The sequence below is a fragment of the Mustela lutreola genome, chromosome 8 (genome assembly GCF_030435805.1).
Source record: "Mustela lutreola isolate mMusLut2 chromosome 8, mMusLut2.pri, whole genome shotgun sequence".
Lineage (NCBI taxonomy): Eukaryota > Metazoa > Chordata > Mammalia > Carnivora > Mustelidae > Mustela > Mustela lutreola.
This window is the reverse complement of record NC_081297.1, coordinates 87865726-87893056: the sequence shown is the minus strand read 5'-3', so window position 1 is coordinate 87893056 and position 27331 is coordinate 87865726. Positions and strand designations below refer to the sequence as shown.

The 27331-nt window shown below is 33.6% G+C and overlaps 1 protein-coding gene across 3 annotated transcripts in view; it reads right to left on the bottom strand.

Moving 5' to 3' along the window:
* Nucleotides 1-2093: 2093 nt before the first annotated feature.
* Nucleotides 2094-27331, bottom strand: part of SLCO1A2 (solute carrier organic anion transporter family member 1A2) — a 135223-nt gene continuing 109985 nt past the window's right edge. For all 3 annotated transcript variants that reach the window (XM_059185908.1, XM_059185907.1, XM_059185909.1), the window contains 9 exons: nt 25467-25565; nt 24705-24926; nt 22135-22299; nt 20563-20758; nt 16962-17127; nt 15639-15811; nt 8501-8565; nt 7825-7942; nt 2094-3349 (listed from right to left, as the gene is read on the bottom strand). In XM_059185908.1, coding sequence (XP_059041891.1) covers nt 3130-3349; nt 7825-7942; nt 8501-8565; nt 15639-15811; nt 16962-17127; nt 20563-20758; nt 22135-22299; nt 24705-24926; nt 25467-25565 — 1424 coding nt within the window. In that variant the 3' untranslated portion in view covers nt 2094-3129. The remainder of the gene's footprint in view (nt 3350-7824; nt 7943-8500; nt 8566-15638; nt 15812-16961; nt 17128-20562; nt 20759-22134; nt 22300-24704; nt 24927-25466; nt 25566-27331) is intronic.

Below are 27331 nucleotides of genomic sequence, written 5' to 3'. Positions count from 1 at the left end.
TGCATTTCTCTACACCAACAGCAAGACAGAAGAAAGAGATATTAAGGAGTCAATCCCATTTACAATTGCATCCAAAACCATAAGATACCTAGGAATAAACCTAACCAAAGAGACACAGAATCTATACTCAGAAAACTATAAAGTACTCATGAAAGAAATTGAGGAAGACACAAAGAAATGGAAAAATGTTCCATGCTCCTGGATTGGAAGAATAAATATTGTGAAAATGTCTATGCTACCTAAAGCAATCTACACATTTAATGCAATTCCTATCAAAGTACCATCCATCTTTTTCAAAGAAATGGAACAAATAATTCTAAAATTTATATGGAACCAGAAAGGACCTCGAATAGCCAAAGGGATATTGAAAAAGAAAGCCAACGTTGGTGGCATCACAATTCCGGACTTCAAGCTCTATTACAAAGCTGTCATCATCAAGACAGCATGGTACTGGCACAAAAACAGACACATAGATCAATGGAACAGAATAGAGAGCCCAGAAATAGACCCTCAACTCTATGGTCAACTAATCTTCGACAAAGCAGGAAAGAATGTCCAATGGAAAAAAGACAGCCTTTTCAATAAATGGTGCTGGGAAAATTGGACAGCCACATGCAGAAAAATGAAATTGGACCATTTCCTTACACCACACACAAAAATAGACTCAAAATGGATGAAGGACCTCAATGTACGAAAGGAATCCATCAAAATCCTTGAGGAGAACACGGGCAGCAACCTCTTCGACCTCTGCCGCAGCAACATCTTCCTAGGAACAACGCAAAAGGCAAGGGAAGCAAGGGAAAAAATGAACTACTGGGATTTCATCAAGATCAAAAGCTTTTGCACAGCAAAGGAAACAGTTAACAAAATCAAAAGACAACTGACAGAATGGGAGAAGATATTTGCAAACGACATATCAGATAAAGGACTAGTGTCCAGAATCTATAAAGAACTTAGCAAACTCAACACCCAAAGAACAAATAATCCAATCAAGAAATGGGCAGAAGACATGAACAGACATTTCTGCAAAGAAGACATCCAGATGGCCAACAGACACATGAAAAAGTGCTCCATATCACTTGGCATCAGGGAAATACAAATCAAAACCACAATGAGATATCACCTCACACCAGTCAGAATGGCTAAAATCAACAAGTCAGGAAATGACAGATGCTGGCGAGGATGCGGAGAAAGGGGAACCCTCCTACACTGTTGGTGGGAATGCAAGCTGGTGCAGCCACTCTGGAAAACAGCATGGAGGTTCCTCAAAATGTTGAAAATAGAACTGCCCTATGACCCAGCAATTGCACTATTGGGTATTTACCCTAAAGATACAAATGTAGTGATCCAAAGGGACACATGCACCCGAATGTTTATAGCAGCAATGTCCACAATAGCCAAACTATGGAAAGAACCTAGATGTCCATCAACAGATGAATGGATCAAGAAGATGTGGTATATATACACAATGGAATACTATGCAGCCATCAAAAGAAATGAAATCTTGCCATTTGCAACAACATGGATGGAACTAGAGCGTATCATGCTTAGCGAAATAAGTCAAGCAGAGAAAGACAACTATCATATGATCTCCCTGATATGAGGAAGTGGTGATGCAACATGGAGGCTTAAGTGGGTAGAAGAATAAATGAAACAAGATGGGATTGGGAGGGAGACAAACCATAAGTGACTCTTAATCTCACAAAACAAACTGAGGGTTGCCGGGGGGAGGGGGTTGGGGAGAAGGGGGTGGGATTATGGACATTGGGGAGGGTATGTGATTTGGTGAGTGCTGTGAAGTGTGTAAACCTGGTGATTCACAGACCTGGGGATAAAAATATATGTATATAAAAAATATATGTTTATAAAAAATAAAAAATAAAAAAAATAAAAATAAAAAAAAAAAAAAAAAAAAAAAAGATAAAGGATCACTTAAAATATAACTAAACACCTTGCATTCTAGCTTCTCAGTCTAACCAAATAAAATACATTTTAAAAGTAAATGAAAAAAAAAAAAAAAAAAAAAAAAAAAAAAAAACTGATGATGTATTGTATGGTGGCTAACATAACACAATAAAAAAAGAAAAAAAGAGAAAAGTCTTTCATTCTTTTATTGTAACCATAAATGACAAAATAATAATATCAGTAGATTTAGTTTTAAATGTGTATCTTGAATTTTATTAACCCAATTTCATAACAGAAGCTACTTTTAAAGGCATCATTCTCTAAGATGAATTATGGAAAATTATATTGTGTTCTAACTTTGGCCACCATGGATAGGATAAACATTGATTTCAGAAGGTCTCCTGAATTTGGGAAAAGTTCCCTCAACAATGCCTGATACTAAAGAGTCTTTCTAATATCATCCTTTCATCCTTTGACTCAGACACTTGTTTTTCAGAGTTTAGTCACCAGGTTTGAATTGCTTAAAAAAAAATCCAACAATCTTTGCTACATGATTTTTAATAACCTGACTTAGTTTTTCAGTATTCTGAACAAAATGGGCAAATATAGGGCTTGAGTAATAAAGCTGGGAACAAATTGTGAGCAAGTGATGGCTTATTAATGAGTAATTGATTTTAAAACAATCATGTCTGAAAGCAATAGGGAAAGTTAAAGAATAATTCCTAGAATTAGAAGGTGTGGGCTTCTTTCATACAAAAGTGATACATTTGAATAAAATAAATATTCATGTAAGCAAGATAAGAATTTTAGTATCTAAATAACCTCAGTATCAATCAGAAGTTTGATGGAATTAAATAAATGTTTATAATAGGAAATTTTTAGAATCATTTGGAAAAGGCGATATGGGAAATATACTCTCACTTCACATGAGTTTAAAGAGAAATTGCTATTTTCACATAAAAAATAAAGCTGGCTCTAATATGCTGTTTTGAAAATTATTATAAGTGTCTCTCTGAGAAAAATCTCAAGTGTCATGGATGCCTCAGAAATACCATCACTGAACATTTTTTTTATCTTGAGCAACAACAACAACAACAACAAAAGACACCAAAATTTGAGGTTCGTAAAGATAAGAAAAAGTTACCCTCTGTATTCCTATTGATTTTAAAAACAATTAAGTTGTAGTGAATTCTCCAACTCTGGGAAACATGATATAATAGGGCATCATAGTTTAGTTTTCAGTTCATCATCATTCAAGACTTTGGAATTTTGGTGCATATCTTTGCAGTCATTTTCCTTCCCTGCAACTTTTGCCTCTATAAGCACAGTTCCTGAAGAGACATTTTCACCAGGTAGACGACGTTTCTTCAAAGTAATTAGGATTAAAAAGGCTGGAATATAGCTTATTCCTCTTAGAGCTGATGGCAAACCAAGATAGATGTATCTATCAAAAAAATGTTAAAACATATTAAATCTTACATAGTGTGGTGAATACAAACTAGTATTGCATATCTTTAATTATTAATATTTTGTTCCCATGAGGACAATAACAGCTAATTATTTTGCATGTCAATTTTATATAAGCAACTTTTTAAAACTCACTTATTCTAATGTTTGTTAAATTTTATTTTTTGGAATTTTTCATCCAGAAAATTCACACTTATTTTCTTCTTTTCTAATCTTTTAGGTTTGTAAAATCTTTTTACATTAAATTGAACCTCTAATTTAAATGTAATACTGACAGCAATAGCAGTTTTATCCCAATATCTAATTAAGAATGCTCCCAAAGAAATCATTATCAATTGTGATTTCTACTCTGTGGGGTTTTTTTGATGACATTAATCAAGTTAAGGAACTTCCTCTTCTATTCTGAATTTGCTCAAAGTTTTAATTATGAATATGTAAAGTATGACCAAATTATTTTTCTGCATATAGTTAGCAGAATATCAAAGATCTCACCCCCCCATTACTGTGTTAATCTATTTGGTTAATATATTTTTCTCATATTGAACCATCCTTGAATATCTAATATAAACTCTATTAGTGAGTGTTTTATACATTAGATTTGATTTGTTCATTTCTTATTTAGAATATTTGCATGCATAGTTATAAGTAAAATTAGCCTGAACTTTTTTCCTTTTACTGAATTTGTCTAATGTGAATATCAAGATTGTACTACTTTTGTAAATGAATTGGAAAATTTTCTTTTTTTCCATTTCTTAGAATAACTTGTTTTGTGCAGAAATCATTGGTTCATTGAAAGTTTGTAAAACTTGCCTTAAAAGAATCTGGACTTGGTGCCTTTGGAGAATGGGAATTTTCAAATGATTCATGTTTTTAAATAGCTATGAAAATATTCATGTTTTCTATATATAGTAAAATTTTGTATGGTATACTCATCTAGAAAACTCTCTAATGTTTCCGAATTGCTGTATCTATTCTTTTATATTCTTCTTAGTGTTTATTTGTGTCTCCTCTCTGTCTTCCCAGATAACTGTTATTATTATATTTTAATCTTTTCAAAAAACAGTGTTTTACTTTTTATGACCTCTATGGTATATAGTCTATTAATTTTACCATCTTTTAGTTTCATCTTTTTACTTCTAAAATATTCTTATGAAACACTTCAAGAATGCAGACAAAATAAATTAACTAATATTTTTGCACTTACCACCCAGGTTTTCAAAATGATTAAATTTTTCCATTTTTGTTTTAGGTCCATTCAAAAGAAAATATTAATATATTAAAATCCCATGTGTGGCCCTATGATATTATCTTCTAGCCCTCCCTTGATGTAAGACTATGTTGAATGTTATGGATTTTCTTTCCAGTTTATTTGTACAGTTTTACAAAGTATATATTAATAACATATATAATTTATATGTTTTTTACATTTTAAATAATTGGCATATGCTTTACTTTTTATTTTGAAAATTTCTCTTAGCCCCTGATTTTAAAATTATGCTCATATGCACAGTTCTACAGTTCTACTTTTTTTTTTTTTTGCACCACATTTCAATTTGTGAACATGCCACAATGTATTAATCCAGGTCTATATTGGACACTTATATTATTTAACTTTTTTCTAATATCAACAATACTGCAATAAAACTTTTATGTCTCCTTGTGTACATGAACAAGAGTTTCTCTAAAATATGTCTCAGGGTTGTAGAGTACACAATTTAGTAGATATTGTCCAAAAGTTTTCTTCATTAGTTTTTACTCATTACCAACATTCCTCATTATCAACAGTGTCTTCTATTATAAAGAAATTTAAAAATTTATAGTCACATTTGCTCATTTCTTGCTATGTGGCTTGTGTTTTTGACTCAAACCCAAAGAAATAAGGATCAGAGATATTAAGCTCTATTGTTGCTGGTACCTATCTGCTATTGGTCTAATTGCTATTTCTTTGTAAGCCATCTATTTATTTCATAACAGGTTCTTTCTATTTATCTTGAAAGTTTGTAATTTTACTCTAGTATGTCCACTTATATTTATTCTATTCTATTCTATTCATATTTCATCTTTGATATGAAAATTCATGTCTCAAATACCAGGAAATTCTAAGCCATAAATTCTTATATCTGACACTTCCTCCATTCTCTTCCTAGAATTTTTTTTTTGAGGTGTATACTTTGTTAGTTGATCTTTAATATTATTTAAGCATTCATTTTTGTTGAAAGAATAAATGTATAGCATTGAGATAATAAAAGGAATCCTAAGTATGTAATAAATTTCAAGCCAACCTAATTAAAATGAGAATTGGTGAACTGAAAAAAATAATTTCCCAGAATGTAAATCAATAACCTAAACTGGTTTCAACACTTTTTTTTTTTTTAACTTTGTGGCATTAGACTTAGTTGTAATAAATGTTTATTATAGGCTGGAGAAAATCTTTGGTGGTTCACACTTTTCTCTATCCTAAATAATTTTTGTCTATATTTTCTATTCACTTGTTGGGAATGTTTGTTGAAATTTTCCATTCTGATTTATATTTCTTCCTGTAATTTTGTGAGCTTTTTGTTTTATATGTTTGAGATTAAGTTGATAGATATATATGGGTTGATTACTGGTATATATTATTGATAAAGTGTTACTTTTATTATGAAGTAATATCCTTCTTTAACTCTATTAATCTTTTTCACTTTTTTTAAATTTTTCATTTTTTTAAAGTAGGCTCCACACCCAGCATGGAACCCAATTCAGGGCTTGAATTCATGACCCTGAGATAAAGACCTGAACCAAAATCAAGAGTTGGATCCTTAACTAACAGAACCACCCAGGTACCCCAATCCTTTTCATTTTAAATTCTTTGTCTCAGACTCATTAATATAACCACAGGAATTTGATTTACTACCTGCTTGGTATATCTTTCCTGACCTTTATCTTGAACATTCCTCACATATATTTTTTAGGTTGTGTCTTGTAAATAACATATAGCTAGAATTTTGAAAACACTGAAACTCACGTGAAAGTCACTATCTTTTAAGAAGCAAGTTCATTTGCTTTACATTTATTGTTAAATCTGATATATTTAGGTTTATTTTTTTAATTTATTTTGTATGCTTTTATTTTTCTATTTCTTAGTTCCATTGAATTTTCCTTAATCCTTTCCTTCCTTTCTAAGTAGCTTAGAATAAATGTAAGTGGCTATCCTTATATCCTTACATTTTTGGTAAAATTTAATCAGTACTTCTGTTCTTAAGAACTACAAAAAAGTTCTAGATTTTACCTGGATTTTGAGCTAACAAGTTAGTCTGCCCCAGTTGCATGGATGCTGATTCAAGATACAAGATTTCCAGGTTAGAGACACAGGACTTTTTTACTCACAGTACAACAATCAACAAAAGCTGCAAATTCAGGTTGGTTTTCCTTAACCTTCAAGTCCGAAAGGAATCACACAGTGAGAGACCACATGGATTTTGTGCACACAGTAGGTTTGGATCATGGCTAAGGATCCCTAAGTTAAGGAAATCCCATTCTTTTAAGTGGGCTACAAGCAAATCTGCCAACCTTTACCCTAGAGAGAGTTAATATTTTTAACATCTTAGACAGCAAACTCTGTTCTATAGAAAATAAACCTCACTTAAATCTTCCAAGGTCATTTATTACTCAAACATCCTTGAGAAGATAGTCCACAGCAGAAGCCTCTGCTAACAAGATATGCAGAAATGTAAAAGAGACTCATGGAGAACTGTCTACCAACAATGCCCACCTCCTATTTCTAAGCAATATTAACATCTGGTGAATGTTCTCATGAGTACACTTTATCGGCTACTCTAATTAACCTCACAGAGTTTGGTACCAAATATAATTATTTTGTCTGAGATAGCATTTAATTAAGGCTGCTATCAACAGGAATCCTGGCAGCAGGCTTAGGCCAATCTACATTAGGGGACTTTGGGGTTTCTCAACTGTGAAGCAAACACATTCTGTGCACAGTTTGTGCCTGGGCCCACCTCCACTCTACCCCTGCAGAGCTTCAGGGGAACAGAGAACTGATGAAAACGTGAGTCTCATGCTGTCTGCACCCTTCACAACTCTTCACATAGATCCTTTTACTAATCAACAGAAGACCTTAGAGAGTTTTAAAGAATGCTACATTGTTTTTTAGTAAATGAAAACGTTTTCGAACTGCCCTGTCAAGAGAAATTAATACAAATTCAACAGTTCAGGTCTCCAAATGAAAAAGAAATACGAAAATAGAGCGAAATGGAAGTGTTTGTTAAAAAACACATTAATATTATTTTGAGTTTTGTTTAAAATCAGACTCATAATAACAAAAGAATATATATTCTGGAAACACAACCCAAAGTAGTCTAGTATCTGATAAAGAAAATGTTACACATAAATGGTACTATTTTATGCACAGTCTGCACCTAGAAAACAATTCTTCAAAAAATGTATTATCTTTACCTGAAGTTGGTAGAATCATATATCCTGCATGCCCCTGACTCACCACATTTCAAAATTCCCCAATGTAAACATGTGGAATCCACTAAAGCTCCAAAATATATAGGTGCAGGAATTCCAGCTACAATTGAAGAGAGGAGAAGGAAAAATCCATCAACAAGGAAAGAATTAAGGCACATTATTTTGTTTGGAAACATTTTAATTTTCTCTATTTGTAGAACAAATAAAATTTAACAAAATATGAATAGAATGTTCTGTTTTATTTTTAGAAATTAGAAAGTACTTTTGTAATAAAGTTTCTAAATTATAAAAGATAAGTAATATAATATATAAATGCAGCATAAAATTATTGATGTATAAAAACATTGAATTAATGATTCTTTATATTTTTTTCCTGTAGTGTTTTGAACCGATCATGTATACATTTTACTTCAACAAGGCATTTTTGTTCATTTGCTTTTCAAATCTTCTAATAGATGAAAAATAGAATTAAGTTCAGATAGATCTTTTTCAAGTAAAAGGGGGAGCTTCTCCATGTCTTATTGTACCACATTCTCATTTAAATTACAAAGTGCTGCAAGCAGAAGAGATATTTGCTAGACTATTACTCTGGGAGAATAATTTCATTTACTTAGTATTTAATAATGGTCTGATGCTGGAAAAAAGAATGATTTTTTACCAAATACTCTTGTGCAAAATGTATGTAACCCCACACCAAGAGACTTCTCTTCAGGCTTGATGCACCTAAAAAATACGTAAATACACAAATAAAATAGAAGTAGAGATTTAAACACTGTCATAGTTTTATTTTTTTAACTCTTTGTATGCTGGTAACACACTGGGCACTAGAAAATTGTTTTGCATGCTCAGGTCTTGGTTATTCAAGAATAATTATCTAGTATATAGCCTACAGAGGACCTCTACTTCTGGTCCTTGGCATTTTACCCATCATTTTTTGCTCATTCATTTCTATCAGAGAGTTATCAAAGAAGAAAATATTTCATATCAATTTCTATGCCAATATCCACTTATTGACATGGCAGTTCTTCATTAAACCTTCAGACTAAAAACAAAACTATGCAACCCTCATTGTATTTAAGTCATTTGTATTGACAAAATACAGAAAAGCCAAGAATTTGTATAAGTAAATGTAAGGCAGAAAGAAAGCAGAAATAAAAATTTTCAAAGGAATATAAGAAATCCAAAGCAAACACATTTTCTGTGATTTGGTACTGTTTTGAGTCACACAGATCTCTCCATTTTCTCCAAAAGTTCCACCGCTTTTGCACTGTTGCCTGAAATTCCTGTATGTAGAAATGGAGACTACAATTCCCCAGTGGCCCTTTTTGTGTCCCACTCACTCCAGCATCAACATGGCTAACTCCCCAAAGAATTCACTTAGAGAAGTCCACTGCATTCCCTTCCCTTCCCTGATTAACTCGAAGCTGAGAAAATAAAATCTGCTTTCTTCACAAAGGCCTACAATACATTTTTACCATTTTTACCATTGGCATTTTCTCAATGTAAGTATTTTACTAAATTTGAAAAATCTCATAATTTGACCTAGACATTATCTTTCTGACATATAGGTTACTTAGACAACATCAGTGATTTATTCAGAAGGTAGTTAACAAAGCCAGGAGACCTAGCATGATCCCCTTAGTCCTACGGTTTCCATTTAATATAGAAATTAGGGCATTTAAATTTTACTGAAAATTTTTTCCTTCCCCTCTATCTCTAATATAGCCCTTAATGATCTCACAGAAGCATGAAATACTAATAACAAAGAAATTATTTAAACTGTCGGAACAGTTTAAATTGTTCTATGAACACGATCATTGATTTGTGTTGATAATAACATAGTGTTATTGTAATCACTTTCATTGATTGGTGTTGGTAATTTCTAGAATTCAAGAATCAGAAAATTAGCATGCAAATCATGCAAAAAATGCTGAGAGAAATTGAAATCATTCTTTAAACTGTCAGATAGCATTGATGTTGTGCCCCTTTACCATCAAGGTAGAAGATCCAGGGAAATTCCACAAGAATAGAGAAAAACACAAGTATATTAATAAAAACCTGGGGGTTAAATTCTACAATATGGTTCTGGCAAGAGATGGGGGAAGAAAATAGAGACATGAAGAGAATCTGATTAGGTACTTGTTTTATTAGAGAGTAGATACTAGTACTAAAAAGTTTTGAAGTTGATAAATAAAACATTAATGTAGTTAAGAATTTCAATAATCAGGTTTAACCATTTGAAAGATACAGCTTTCAAAGCAGTAGCAGAACATCCAATATACATAGTAGTTCCCCCTTATCTGTGATTTCACTTTCTGTGGTTTGAGTCACCCACAGCCAACCGCAGTTTAGAAGCAGATGGTCCATGGACTGGAAGATCAAAAGCAGCTGAATGTTACAGTCCCTGTATCACAGTGCCTATGTCATTCACCTCCTTTCATCTCATCATGTGGGCATTTTATCATCTCATATCATCACAGGAGGAAAAAGGGTGAGTACAGAGGCACCTGGATGGCTCAGTTAGTTAACTGTCTGCCTTCAGCACAGGTCATGATCCCAGGATTCTGGGATCGAGCCCTACATTGGGCTCCTTCCTCGGCTGGGAACCTGCTTCTCCCTCTCCCTCTGCCTGCCACTTCTCCCACTTGTGCTCTCTCTCTCTTTGTCAAATAAATAAAATCTAAAAAAAAAAAAAAAAAAACAAAAAAACCCCCAAAAAACGGGTGAATACAGCACAATGATATAATAGTGAGATAGACCACATGCACTTAACTTTCATTGTTGCAATTATTCTATTTCATCATTAGTTATTATTGTTAATTTCTTGTTGTACCTAGTTTATAAGTTAGATTTTATCACGATTATGTATATATAGGAAAAACACGATAGGTATAGGGTTTGGTACTATTCATGGTTTCAGGCATCCACTGGAGATCTTAAAATATATCCCTTGCAGATAAGGGGTTCCACTGTACAATGGAAAGCAAAAAAAGAAGCAAAAAGAATGTAAAATCAATAGACTGTATTAAGTAAAATAGTAAAAAGAGCTTTGCCACAATAATTATAAAATACATAAATGGGTTAAGTGTACCAATTTTAAAGATTTTTTTTAAATTTATTTACTTGAGAGAGAGAGAGTGAGAGAGAGCATGAGCGAGGAGAAGGTCAGAGAGAGAAGCAGACTCCCCATGGAGCTGGGAGTCCGATGCGGGACTCGATCCCTGGACTCCAGTATCATGACCTGAGCGGAAGGCAGTCGTCCAACCAACTGAGCCACCCAGGCATCCCTGTACCAATTTTAGATGATAAAATCATACCTACAGATTATCTATGAAGCATAAAGGAAGATTAAAAACTGAAAATAAAGGGAAAGGAAAGGAGGAAACAGGAGCAGTGAACCAAAAGAAAGAACTGCAATTTTAATAAGAAACAAAGTATAATTCCTTGAAAGAAATAGTTAAAAGATAAAGAGAATTAAGTGATGCTAATAATAGAAGTACAATGACCAGAAGCATATAATCCTACAATATAACCTCCAAATACTAAATTTAAAAATAAAAAAAAACGGGTGATGGGTATTGAGGAGGGCACATGTTGTGATGAGCACTGGGTGTTATATGCAACTAATGAATTGTTGAAATCTGTATCAAAAACTAATGATGTACTATATATGTTGGCTAACTGAACATAATTTTAAAAAACTGACAGAATTATAGTAAGAAAATTAGCATGCAAATCATGCAAAAATGCTGAGAGAAATTGAAATCATTATTTAAACTGTCATATAGCATTGATGTTGTGCCCCTTTACCATCAAGGTAGAAGATCCAGGGAAATTCCACAAAAATAGAGAAAAACACAAATATATTAATAAAAACCTGGGGGTTAAATTCTATAATATGGACAACATGTGCCCTTCAGTCCAAAGCAATATTTAGAGATTTAAACACCTATCTCTGAAAAACTGATGAATTACATTTACAAAATTTCAATAATAAAGTACTTTACTTCAAAAGATCTGAGAACTGATACTCAAAATGCGGAAGTTACCTATTCTTTTCAGAAAAACGTGAAGTACTCAAAAAATGCACTAGGCCCCAAAGAAAGCCTTGACATCCACCTTCCCAACCTGTAATCTTTCAGATTATGTTCTCTAAACATAAAAATGAAATAATAATAAACGTATATCTATAGAAAGTTCTAAACAATATGAAAATTATATAATGTGTTAATAAATAAGCTTTGGTCTGGTGGGGCAAATCATAACAGAAACTGCAAAATAGTTCAAAATAAACTTCAAAGAAAATACTAATTGAGGCATAAATAAGTAATAGTTGGGAGGAAATGTGTAGTTTCATCTGTAGCAGTCAAAATGAACAAATGATCTAAGTATTAAACTCAAATAGTTAGATAAAGAACAACAGAACAAACCTAAAAGAAAAAAAATTAAAAAGAGCAGAAATACATGAAATAAAGATTAACAATGAGAACTGATTCTTTAAAAGAAGCAAAATAAAAATATGCCTCTGGCAACAATGATCAAGAAAAAAATGATGAAGGAACAAAAAAATACGTAAGAAAAAAGAGTAAGGGGTGCCTGGATGGCTCAATTGGTTAAAGCCTCTGCCTTTGGCTCAGGTCATGATCCCAGGGTCCTTGGATCGAGCCCCACATCAGGCTCTCTGCTCGGCAGGGAGCCTACTTCCTCCTCTCTCTCTGCCTGCCTCTCTGCCTACTTGTGATCTCTGTCAAATAAATAAATAAAATCTTTAAAAAAATAAATAAATAAAAAATAAAGAAAGAAAGATAGAAAAAAGAGTAAACCTTTTAGATATAGCAGAGAATATCAGAATGTTAAAAGAACATTATAAACATGTATTCACTAACAAGCATACAACAAGTATAAGTAGAAATGGAAAATGTGAATATACACTAACATTGAAAAAGTGGAAATAATAATCAAATATCACTGTCCAAATCAGTCCAAAGTATAAATATTTTTTACGGTGGATGTATGTAACTTTCAACAGATAGATATTTAATATAAGTAGTTCCAGAAATTAAAAAAAAGAAAATTTATAAATTCATTTTGTGGGGTCTCAAATGATTCCAAAGCAGAAAAAGAATAAAAAAATAGTAGGTCTGTTTTACTTATCAAGATAGATATAACAATTTTAAATAAAGTAGTGTTTAAGCAAAAAGTAGTGTTTAAGTAGTGTATATATAAAAATATACCATAACTTGGTTTTTCTCATCCATGCAATCAGTTTATTAAAAAAAAACTGTTTTATTTTACTACACTAAAAATAGTGAGTAGAAAAATTATAGAATCATAGATGCAGAAAAATACAATTAATAAAGTTTTGTACCCATTTGATTATTAAAGACTTAGAAACTATATGAAAACTATATACTGAAAATCTACAGCAAGTATCATAATGGAAAAATTTATATGGTTTCCATTAAGATTAGAATACTCACTATCACCACTCTCACTTCAATCACCACTATCATTTAACATAATTTTGGAGGTCCAAGTTGATGATAAGAAAATTTTAAAAGCCTAAGATGTGTAAAGGTTTAGAAGCGAAGAGATAGAACTCTCCACATTTGTACACCTTTCTATATAGAAAGCCTAACAAAATAAAAAAATTATTATAATAGGAAAAATTAAATTAAAAACTAAACTTCAAAAAATAAACAGCATCTATCTAAATTAACAATAACCAACTTGAAAATATAAGAGAAAATAGGGCCACTTATCATCACAAATAAAATACATACCAGTATGTATTCATACAAACATCCATATCCATGTGTAGATATATGTGGATATATATATGTTTATACTTGTGAATGATATAATCTTATATATGTGTATATATTTGGATATGTGTGTGTAGAAAGAGTAAAGATGACAGTTGTGGGTGGGTGAGAAAGAGTTACCATATGAGATATTAACATACACAATATCAAAGTAATAAAATCAATATGGTACCAGTATGAGAGCAGACAAAACTGTGAAATAAGAATAAAAGTGAAAAATAGCCTCATGTAATATTAACACATGAGATATGATAAAGGTGGTACCACAAATCAATAGAGAAGGGCCCTCTTATTTATACTGATGTTGGGAAAACTACTTTATTATATGGAGAAAAAATAACACTGAACATCTGTCTGCCTTATACCACACATAAAAATAGACTTTCAGTGGTTTACAGAACCATATGTAAAAGGTGAAACTATAAATATTAGGATAAAATTTAGGTTAATATATTTATAAATTAGGAATGAAAAAACACTTTTAAAATATGACTCCCCAACATAAAAATCCTAAGACAAGAAATTTCAGTATGATAAATTTCAGTATGATAAATTTCAATATGACAAAATTTAGGATTTAATTTCATAAAAGATACTGTGGAGAAATTAAAGATGAGAGACTAAGAGATAATTGTATCCTGTAAACAATATTATATTAATATTTATAATTTAAGCGGAATCATCAAAATTGCCAAGAAAAGTGTAGGAAATATAACAGAAAATGGACAAAGAAAATCAACAACCATCTTGAAGCAGAAGGCTAGAGCTAAAAAAAAAAAATTGACAGGATGCTTAAACACACTGAATCAGGAAATCACATATTAAAACATCAGTGAACTACCATTCTAGACCTGTTGGAGTGGTCAAAGTCCAAAAGTTAGATAATTCCAAGTGTTGTGAGGCTGTAAGTGTAGGAACTCCCTCGCAGTAAAGGTGTGAGAATAACTCATAAGTACTAGCAGTACTTTGTGAATTTATGTATGCCTGTGCCTTATGAACCAAAACAAGATTTACAGCACAACAGCTCCTGTGTGAATATAAAAGCATATACCAACAAAAAAATTTAGCATTTTACAAAGGACAATGGACACAAAGGTCCATTTTACAAAGGACCTTTAAGATCATATAGCTATCATATTTATGTGGGTGCCTATGGTAAGAGGAAGTGAAAAATGGAATGAAAAAAGCAAAATAAAACAAGAATGAAAACTTGTCCCAGCCTATGAGAATAATGTGCTTTGCACTGAGAATCATAATTATCTTAACTCTGCCTCTAAGTTCCAATAAAATACGAAGAAAAGAGAAAGAAATGCAAATTTTGTTCACTAGGAATATCTGTGATTGTTTACTAGGCATGAAGAATGCAGGAATTCAATGAACACATGTGTATGACACCGAAGTTTGAACTGGAGTTCTGCAGTTTCCTAGTTTGAGAAAGCCCTTCATCATTTGTCTCTCATGATAGACTTGTAAGAAGAGTTGAACATTTATTGTTACACCTATTTTTTTATTTAAAAAAATGAAGCTCAGATTAAGTGACCCGTTTAATGTCCTTTAGATAGTAATTGGTGACACCAAGGCTTCTGACAGCTTTACACTCTGATGTCCTATAGCTTGAGCCATATAAAATGACTGCTAGGCAACTACTCTTTACCTATTGAAATGACCATTTCATACAGCTTATACTAAAATATAAATGTCTTTTTTTGTGTTAAACAATAAGAGGTTCACATAATTTAACTGCAAAAAATAAAGGAATAGTTAGGAAGAGAAATTCTGAAAGGTGAATATTCATACTCCTGAACTATAAAATTTTGTGAAATTCAACAATGCCTGATGTAGAACTTTTATTAAGTGATACATGAAAGCACTGAATTCTTAGATAACATAGGCTCCAAGTGGCTTTCTGAGAAAAAATTACCTTAATAAAGGGCCAAAAAGGAATCCAAATAAAGAAAATGATTTTTGTACCTTAGGAGAACCATATATCCAGGTATGGCAGATAAAGAATAAATGAAACTGCCAACTGCTGACAAGATTAAAAAGTACTGAAGCATCATGGAACAGTCATGTCCTTTGTCACACAGTCCAAGAACTGCAGATGCATTTCCTGATGTTTGAATGCAGCTACAATTTTGGAACACCTGTGTGAAAATAATATATTATCCTATTTAAGAAAGTAAAATTTTGAACACAAATCACAAATATTTTCTATATAGCCAGCCAGATCAAGATGGAGACTATTTATTCCCTTTATTCTCATCTCGATTATGGTCCCTATCAGGATTATAGCATAAAACAAGACATGGAAAGGAGGTTTTAGAAAAATGCATTTCTGGGACGCCTGGGTGGCTCAGTTGGTTAAGCAGCTGCCTTCGGCTCAGGTCATGATCCCAGCGTCCTGGGATCGAGTCCCACATCGGGCTCCTTGCTCCGCAGGGAGCCTGCTTCTCCCTCTGACTCTGCTGCCACTCTGTCTGTGCTTGCTCTTGCTCTCTCTCTCTCTCTGACAAATAAATAAATAAAATCTTAGAAAAAAAAGAAAAAAATGCATTTCTTTCTAAATATGTGAAGTAAATTTGCAATAGCTCAGATATTCTAAAGTCATGTCTTTTAAAAATATATACTGTTTTGTTACAACAGGAAGTATAATAAAGTTGGCTTCAGAACACTCAGTGGAAATATTTAGATACTTACAAATAAAGCTTTATTTCAAAAAATACCGTTCATTTCAAAAAAACAGAGTAAAGTCAATCCTTTAAAAATTCTTGTATGTTTCCAGGTTTTCATAAGAATTTTATGAAAAATTTTTGAAAGTTTTACTTTATCACCAACCAACATTTTAAATATTATAACATTATTTAGGCAAAGAAAAAAAAGGCTAATTCCATCTTCTTAAAAAGCTGTCAGAACGTGAAAAATATAGAAAGGGAGAAAAAAAAATGGCAAAGCAATTAGCCGGATAATGGAGATAAAAACCACCAACTTCATCTCAATGATAAAAATATTTTAGTCCAGAATATTTTTAAAATGAATTATCTGAGTAGTGACATTACTTCTATAAAATTAGAGATCAGTGATCAGTGCCCACTATATTCAAAAAAATTAAAGAAAAAGATTAGTGGTCAGACATTATGGAGTTAAAATAAGATTTATGGAATAAAAAGTAAATTAAATGAACATTCAGAAAGACTTCAATTTTACTTTTATCAAATGAGGACCCAGTTCATGTTGAAGTTTTCAATGCAATGCATAAAACCAAAGTTCTGTAAAAAGACCAATAGAATGTGTTACCATATTTATTCCTGCTCCAACAGATGTCTCACAACCAGCAAGACAAGCTGACATATATGACACACCATTGTTTCCACACACAGGGTCCCATGTTTTAGTTGGACAGTTGCAATCCCTGTTACAATCAGCAAGGATGGTATTTCCCACATATAAATCTTGTTGCATTCTGAAATGATTTAAAATAATGCATGAATGTTGAAAGACTACTAGAGCATTTTCTTTTTCTTCTTTTCATCTTAATCCAAGATTTTATTTCCTCTCCTCCCCAAAGTAGAAACAGGAATCTTCCCACTATCCATGTGTGTCCCACTATCCATGTGTGGACTCAGTACTAAGCTCTGGCATTAAAAAATATCTGCTTTGGTGACCACATAGCTACTTTTCAGTGATTTTCTTCAGATAAAGAAATAGCCAAAACAGGCATTAAAGGCATTAACTGAGTGCCTATCACATAGAAGGTGCTTTTTCAGGCATTATTTGAACACAAAAATGAAGATGACCAAATCCCTGCGGTTGATCCATAGGGTAGTAACGAGATCTTATGCTTGAACGCAATTTTGAAGATCAGAATCTGTAAGTTCAATTTGTAATGCAGCTAGTACATTTATCTTTAGAAAGCTAACTACTTGAGTAAACAAATACATTCTCCTAGTATAAAGTATGTGCAGTGGTCACCAAAATGGCAAGGTAGGTTGTTGTTGTGGAACAGTCTCCCTCCTAAGAAGACCAATTAGCAGCTATCCATAGATAAGATACCCTAGTGAAAATCCCAGAACCTGGGGGTGAAGCTAAAGTACCCCCCTAGATCATGAAGACCTACAGAGACCACATTGGAATGGTACAAGGAGCAGATGCACTCTAAACAAATTGCCCCACCACCAGCTCAGCATAACGCCACACTGGGAAGGCCTCCCTGGGTCTACAATTTTGCCAGTGGGAAGAGAGAACCCAAGGTGGACATCAAGCTCCCTTGGCATTGTGAGATGTTTCCCAGGAGGCCCATTCAGGTCTCACCTCACGAGGATCACTGGGAGAATCTGCAGGCCTCACTTATGAGGAATTAGATAAAGAAGGAGAAAGGGGACAGGGATTATAGCAAGCAGCACTCAGATCTTGGCAGACTGTATTACTTGCAGCATTAACCAAGTACAGATCCCAGCCTGTGGTACAGCTCATCTACAGAGCTGAATGGTGGCTCCTTTTGGCCAAGGAGCTCAGCTGGCACTTCTGCTTGATTTGGGTACCTAGTCAACAGGCCATGGTGGCCGTGGAGACAGTTCAACTGCCCCGTTTGAGCAGAGAAGCAAACTCACAGACCTGCCTAACTACTGAGCACAGCCTCCAGTCTTACCCATCCAGAAAGCCTGGCCAGAGAACCTAAGCCAGAGTCCATCCTATAGCCCTGCTCAGTCTGGGAGCCAAGCTAATAGCCCTGCTCTACTGTTAAATGTAACCTCTGGCCCCACATAACCAAAGAGCCTGAACAGTAACCCTGGGCAACCTCAGAGCCCAGACCCAGCACCACCCAGCAGTATAGCCCAGCCTTTGGCACTACCCGAAGTAGTAGTGAACACAGTGTGAAGCCTTGTTCAGGCAGGGAACCTATTCAGTGACTCTACCCAATCATGGAGCAGAGCTTGCAGCCTCACCTGATGAGAGAACATGGATAGTGATTCTACCCAACCAGAGGATGCAGTTTCTAGCACCACCTAACTCTGGGATACAGCTAGAGGCCTCTCTCCTGAAGAGGGCCTGGCCAGCAACCTTGTCCCAACAGTAGAGCATGGTTAGCACCTTGTAAAGCTCAGCCTCAACAAAATATTAGCAGAGAAATTAAGAAAACAATCCAATAATTGCATCAAAAGAATAAATACTTAGGGAATAAATTTAACCAAGGATGTGAGAATATGTACACTGAAAACTATTAGACATTGATGAAAGAAACTGAGGAAGACACAAATAAATAGAAAGATATTCTAAGCTCATGGGCTGGAAGAATCAATATTGCTAAAATGTCCACACTACCACAAACAATCCGCAGATTCAGTGCAATCCCTAAACAGATTCCAGTGTACAACTGGCATTTTTCATTAACATAAGAAAACAATTCTAAAGTTTGTATGAACCCACAAATAAGTAGCCAAAACAATCTTGAGAAAGAAGAACAAAGCTGGAAGTATCACACTTCTGGATTTCAAACTGTTTTACAAAGCTACAGTAATCAAAACGGTATGATATTAGCATAAAAAAGAGTCACAAAAACTATGGAACAGAATAGAGAACCCAAAAATAAACCATGCATATATGATTAATTTACAACAAGAGAGCTAAGAATTTACTGTGGGGAAAGGATACTCTCTTCATAAATGATGTTGGGAAACTGGACAGGCACATAAAAAGAGTGAAACTAGACCACTATCTTACCCAATACACAAAAAATAAACTTAAATGGATTAAAGACTTAAATTTAAGACCTGGAGCCATAAAATTCCTAGAAGAAAATGTAGTGAGTGAACTCTTTAACATCAATCTTGGCAATGATTTTTTGGATTGACACAAAAAAGCACAAGTAACAAAAGCAAAAATAAGTGGAACCACATCAACTAAAAAGCTTCCAGACAGCAAGGGAGATCATAAACAAAATGAAAAGACACCCTATGAAGTGGGGGTAAATATTTGCAAATCGTATAGGTGTTAAGCAATTAATATCTAAAATATATTTTAAAAACTAATACAACTCAATACCAAAAACTAAAATCTAATAAAATCCAATACCAAAAAAGCAAACAACCTGATTTTAAAATGGGCAGAGGATCATTTTAAAGCCTTTTGACTAAGACCAAGTATTAAAATGGGCAGAGGAACTAAACAGAGAATTTTCCATAGAAGACATACAGATGGCCAATAAGGAAATGAAAGGATACTCAATATCACCAGTCATTAGAGAAATAAAAATCAAAGCCACAATGAGATATCATCTCACATCTGTTAGGATGTATTATCAAAAGTCAACAGAAAACATTACTCTGCATAACCCTCCCATAAATTCAGCTAACCCTCAAATACATATCCAAAATTATTCAATGATAGAGACAGAATTAGACAAATGAAATGTGTGAATTTACATATGACTTAATATATCATGTGTTAGGATTCAGTTATGCTGGATGTGAGCCCATTGTGGAAACATATAAAGGTGATTGAGACTTTATAGGTAATTCTTAATTTTACCTGCTTATGAAAGTATAAAGTATATGGATCATATATCTTAATACAACCTAAGACTGTTGGTAGTTTGTTTGATATCCACTTTAATATCTATTAGTATCATACACACACACGTGTGGTTATAAACTCACTAACCCTATGATATATTCCCAACCTCTTTAATAAGCCTAGAGCCTAGGAGGACTAGGCTTATAATTGATAGATGGAGAAAAGATAAAGACCATGGATTATTGTTGTGAATTCTAATTAGCTAATGATCTGGTCATGGGTAATCATTGAATAAAATACATTATTAACTATATTCATTAGAAATGAATGAACATTATGAATGTTAGATGAACATTAGAAATGTATTCATTAGAAAACAACATACCCTTTATAAGTGGTGGTTATGCCAGCAACTGAAGAATTATCACAGATCATGAGAAAACACAAAAAATGGAGAAGATACCCAATTAAAGATAACCAACATCCTATGTGGGCAGCTTGTTTGACAGTAATCTTGAACTTCTTCATAATTAAACCACCAGCTATATATCCAATGCATATTGGAGGTAAGTTATAAATGCCTATAAATGTAAATAAAATGTTATTTACAAAGAGACTTAGCAAAAGAACAAATATGATAACACTTATCTAATATGTCTTACATAAGAAATCATTTAGATCCAACTCACAGTGAAGAAAGCTGATTGAATTTTATTCTCCATTTAGTTAATATATCATATATATATCACGCCTTAGGTTGTATTAAGAATTACCTATAAAGTCTCAATCACCTTTATATGTTTCCACAATGGGCTCACATCCAACATAACTGAATCCTAACACATTATATTAACTAAATATAATCTCACATCTGTTAGGATATATTAACTAAATGGAGATAAAATTACGTACAGAGAGATTTTTAAATGCCCGACAATGTCAAAGTATTTTGAAGACTGTTACCACTATTCTTCCTTTAATTATAGTAGGTTGTAAATTTCTTGTATGCAGGGGTCATATTCTACATTTCCTTCTAATGGTTCAGGTAGGAGTGACAAGTCAAAGTTGGTCATTAGTTTATGATTAATATAATTTTGCGGTTGTTTATACCAACTCTAGATGTTGAGAATTTGACTTAGTTCAAGATACTTTGGGAGATTGCTGAGCCTGTGATTGTCAAGTACGTTTACATTTCATGTCTCTCTCCCTAGAAAAAGGGGGAAATATCAAGAAAAAGGAAAAGACAGTGCTCGGTTGCATCATTACAATGCCAGGGTAAGTGAATCCCATCAACATTTTCTTGGGAGACTGGTTAAAAATTCATTCCAGGATACCACACCAGATTGTCTAATTTAGTATGTTTGAGGTGGGCACCAGGTATCTGAACTTTTAACAAGCACTCTGGGTGATAAGGCTGCAGGCAGTCTGGGACATTCACTTTTCAAAATAGTAAAAAGCTCTCACGGGAAAGCCAAGGTGGAAGAGAGCCACTGGAGGTAATGTGTGGTCTTGGGAGAAACAGAATGCTTGGGCTGTAAAGACGCCTCAAACCACCAGAGGGCCCAGGGAACTCAGGAATTCATAACCTGGAGTTAAGAGTAAAACTTAGATTCCTAACGAATTAACATTGTTTTCCTTTTTATGTTAATGGCTTGCTTCTCTGAAAATGATCTCTAATCCGTACATTCCCCAGGATTTCCAAAAATATTTTGAATTTGCATTCTGACTGGAGAAAGACCAGAAAAGAAAGCCAGGATTTCCTGGCTTCTTTCCTTCCCTTCCTTGTTGATTTCCCTGGAGAATGGCAGGGGGAAATGCGCCAGAGACAGAAACATCTCCACATATATCAGTTTAGGAGTTTGCTAGACCCATCATCGTCACACTGTTTACCCTTTCATGGTTAAAAAAAAAAAGGGGGGGAGGGAGGAGCTACTGATAGAGAGAAGAATAAACATACCAATTAGAAAGATTGCATCTGAAGATGATTTTCCATATTGCTGTTCCAGATATTTAGGCATGAAGGTGAACATATTAACAAATGCATTGAACTGTACAATGCTAATTAGTATGAAAAGCATATAAATTGGGTTGCATAGAAGACTTTTCATGAATGGTAAAAAATCTGAAATGAAAGAATGACAATAGTGTTAAACTAACTTGACTTTGCATTTTGAAAATGACTTTTTCTAAAACACCAACCTCCCCTTCAAATTAAGTTTTCCGTTTATGGTGCACATACTTGTTTTTGTTTTGCTTTGCTTTATTTTGTTACCTCCTGAAAGCTAAAGTTATATCACTTTGTTACCCTCTGCAAGTCAGTAATGCAGCTGACTGTGCAGGGAGCAGAACACAACTGTTTTACCATCACTAAGTCACTATTGTGTCTTAAGGAAAAACTATAACATAATCCAAATATTGTCTGTGTTCATACCAGTTGCTTTTTTTTCTTCTTTTTTTCCTTCTACTAATATCCTCTCTTTTCTAGAGATTGCCTAAAATGAAAGATGTTTGTTCTGTTTTTTAAAGCTTAGAAGGAGATCAACCTGATAAAGTTCACACTCAAATATTGATATTATTGTTCCTGACCATTTAAAATATGTGGAAATTTATGGTATATAATTTTCTCAAGTGCCAGGTATTTTCCTACTTCCTCAGAATGACAGTTTGGTCCTTCCAGTAGTTCATACTGGACACACAATGAAACCACCTAGGGATCTTTTAAAATATAAACTCCCAGGTTCTACTCTCTGAGATCTTGATTCATTTGGTACTTACTTAGGATTATGTAAATGATATAACCCAAACTTGCTGCTGTCAGTATGGACTGACACAGCTCAGGGCCAAACTTGTGACCCATTTCTTGGAAATGTTCCAAATTCATCCTACCACCATTTTAGGGGTAAAGTCTCACCTATAATTACTTTTCACTTTTCCTATCTTCACATTCTTTGTCTTGATTTCCTTACTTACTGTACATTTTTTGCCCAATAAATTGGCTGGAATCCAAAGGATCCATAAATAAATTCAGAGAGAGAAGAGTGCATAGCTTAATGCAAAGAAACCTATTGTAGCTGTAGAATTCCTATTTATGAATAAAATACATGGCAGGTGAGAAGTGCTCAGAGCACTTTGGAGATTTTTAAGTTGTCCATGTTTGTTGACATCTCTGTTCTAGTAGATAAGTCTCAGTAGTTCAAATCTCTTTTCTATATGTCGCATACTAAGTTCAGCTGTTCCCTACTTGTGAAAACTGATCTTGCAGATCACAAACAATATTCTATGTTAAAATCTTCTATTAGTCCGTATCAACCTTTCAGAAGGAATTGTGAGTATAATCATGACCACTCTGAGAATTTTGAAAGGTTCTGAATTGGCTTCAAATGATCTGAGAAGTATTATGTTTAATAACAGTTTAAGTGAATGTGTAATTGTTAATAAAAAATTCTGTGTAAACTGGTATTATAATTTATGGGTGATGGTAGAAGTAGCATCATCAACAGTAATAACACTAATACTAGTAGCAGTAATAATAGTAATATGTGCCAGCACTCCTTTTACTCTCACACAACAACTCTGTAATAATAAGTACTGTTATTAACCCATTTTACAGATAAGGAGACTGAATCTCTCTTCACCTTCTAAATGAACAATCTTTGAGTGTTCCAAGGCCCAGGCCATACCTCATCCAAATTAAATCGGACCTCCTGGGAGTACTACAATATTTCTGGGCATCAGTATTTTTTAAAAATTTCCCAGGTAATTCCAATATATGGACCAGTTTGGGAATCAGTGTTCTTGAACATTAAATACTTAGATTACTTTAGCTTAGTTTCCCATAGAAACACTTTCTGTAAATTATTCTTTGAGATTTTATTGAAGATGTATCCAAAAGGGGAAAAAAAAACTGTTCTATAAAATACGCACTTGTATTTGCTGAAAAACTATGTTGTTCCATAGTGCTTGCATTATACATCATATGATAAGTTTTTCTTTTTTTACAGTGTGTCACTCGGAGAACACTTTCTCTTTGAGAATTCTTCTTCTTTCTATCAAGTATAGAGAGTTCTGTGACCTCTCTTTTCTTTTTCTGCCTTAACTTGCAGGAAGCTCATAGTTAAGCTAACATTTTTTGTTGTTATTGTTTCAGAACTATACATTTATTTGCAATAGTGTATATTTTTCCTCCTTTTGTTCTCCATTTGTATTCTTTTTAATTAGACCTATGTTCTCTATAAAAAAGGATTTTTTTAAAGGCAAATGAGAGTTTATTTATTTAGTGCCTGAATTAACATAAGATTTTGTATTTATGTTGATAACAGATAATTTGGCTTCCAAATTATATCACTTATTTCCAAGTAGTAGCACAGGAAGACTCAGACTTGTTAGACATTATTGACTACTGACTATTAATGACAAATTATCTTAATGCACCCTAGCATGATACAGTGTTAAAGTGAAATATAGACACATCTCTAAAAAAAAAAAAAAAAAAGTAAATTATATGGTATTTAGAATTTTTATATTTGCCTTTAGTGATTCCATCCTTTTCCTTCTTGACTTTTTTGCTTTGTTTCTCTTCTTTCTCATTTTTAATGATGTCTGCATTATTCTTTAGTCCTTCCTTTGGAAGTGTTTTGGGCAGAAAGAAAAAAGGAATGGCAGTGAGCACATTCACTCCTGCACAAATCAAAAAGCCAAACCACCATGCACCAACCCAACGAGTATCAGTGGGAGTTATGGTCAGATCATCTGTAAAGAAATATACACATTTTTATTAGCTTGTCACAAATTCCTGCATGAGCTATAGAAAATTATTAATATTACAGTTTTCAGGTTTTATCTAAGTATAGAATTTGTAAACAACTTAGACATTCATGAAATTTGTCTGATGATAGGTGGTATTACAATATTGCCTAGCAATAAATTATTTTCGTTCTCTGTCCTCTCCTGTAGGGACTTTATAAACAGATACTTATTAAATAACTATAAGCTCTAATTACATATAAATAATAATTTGATTAAAAGAAATTCAGACCTATGTTGTCTTTATATCTCTTGAGAAAAGGAAACATAGTTGTGGCACAATAGAAAGAGCACTGGATTTTAAGCCAGAAGGTCAACATTTTAATTTGTTTTCCTGCCCCCTGGTTTGAAATATTTGAAAAATTATTTAAACTCCTTTACTCCAGTTGGCACACATGAACCCACTAAAGCAAGAATGACCTGTGATAACATAAGTGGAGGTGATTTGTGTATTCTAGACACTATAAATAAATTTTATTGAATTACCTGTGTTCACAGATCCAGTGTCAACATAAACATTTGCACAGAATGATGCTAACAAAAGTCCAATCAAAGGACCAATGATAGCTCCTGTTTCTACAAACCCTAAAAATAAATGAAAATATAAAATTATAGTATAGTTATATACCCACATAAAGAGTCCTAATTCCATAAAGAGTTTGAAGACGCATTGTTTGTGCCTCAGATATGTTTGCCTTAAACTTCCAATTTATAAGAAAATTAAGCTTGGTGTACGTATAAGTAAAAAGTTTGTTTCTGTTAATGTGGAGAAAAAGAACCTCAATATTTAAAGCCACATTCTCTAGTCCTCCAAATTCTTTTGTGTGATAAATCGCAGGTAAAATCTGCTGTAGCAGCATTGGCTGGGATCATGCTGTTGACAAAACCACAACACAGAATGAGATTCTTTTGTTGCTTTCTGTAGGCACAGTTTTGGAGGAATTCCAGACCAACACCACGTTACAGTAATTTTCTCATGACATGTTCCTCAGAAAACCTTCACTCTCACATTTCTGACTTGAAACCTCTTCTTCTGGCTAAGTTCTCACTGATACTGATACTTCTCTTCTTTGATCATGATCTCCTTTCCTATCCTCCACATTCTTGCCTTCTATTCTCATCAGTCCCCTCTGCCCTCACGACTTCTTACTCATCTGGAATTTCATCATCGGTGAGCTCATGGCCTACCTGCGATTCAGAATCAAGGCTGAGCCATCCCCATTGCAGAAAACACAGACATAACCTTCTTCAGTGTGCTGCTCCTTCCTTCAAAATATGTCTTCCTCCTTTTCCATGGTTCCATAGGCTACCCGCCCCCCTCCACAGACTTGACTTCTTGACCTCAACCCCTTCTATCTTCTCTGAGATCTTGCTCAATTAGACATTTGTGTGTGTGTGTGTGTGTGTGTGTGTGTGTGTGTGTGTGTGCTGGTTTGGTCTTCCCTGTGCACTGATTACAATATCTCACATTTCTACCCTGCTTGCTTTCATTTCACTGCTCTGCATTTACAGCCTCACCACTTCCTGAATCTGCTCAAATCCTTCCACGTTCTTCTCAAAATACTTGCAGGTAGCACCAGTATCCTTTTTGCCACTTATTTGGTGTCCTTTTCTGGTCTCCATTCTCCTAACTCTTTATGTTATTTGATACTGCAGTCTAGCTCCTCTTTTGACATTTCCTCGTAATACTTTCACTAAACTATGCATTTATTGTTTACTTTTTCCCTTGTTCCTACTTTGATTTTTTTTCTTCCCATTCTTCTCAATAACTAAAAGTGTTCCTTGGTGTTTTAATGTAGAATTTCTCATTAACTCATTTCTCTCTCTCTTTTTTAAAATTTTATTTATTTACTTGAGAAAGAGAGAGCATGAGAAGGGAGAAGGTCAGAGGGAGAAGCAGACTCCCTGCTAAGCAGGGAGCCCAATGTGGGACTCTATCCCAGGACTCCAGATCATGACCTGAGCTGAAGGCAGTCGCTTAACCAACTGAGCTGCCCAGGTGCCCCACTCATTTCTCTCTTAATTTCATTTGTTTTCTCTATGTAAGTGACTCTCAACATTCATTTCTACTTTTCTGTTCTTTCCTAAACTTCAAAGTCATACATGGAACTATTTTCTCCCATTGTGTAGCTTATTGATTTATAGTTATTTAATTATATGCATGTGCACATTTTATTTATTTCATTTTTTAAGTCTGATTTTTTCTCTAATTTAATTACACACAGGTATTTATCAGATTTGGTTGCTTTATAATTATGTAGTTATTTATATACTAAAATTTATATGGACTATGTCTTATCTTAGTACATATAGAGATTATTACTATTATTTCCATATATTATACACCCTAG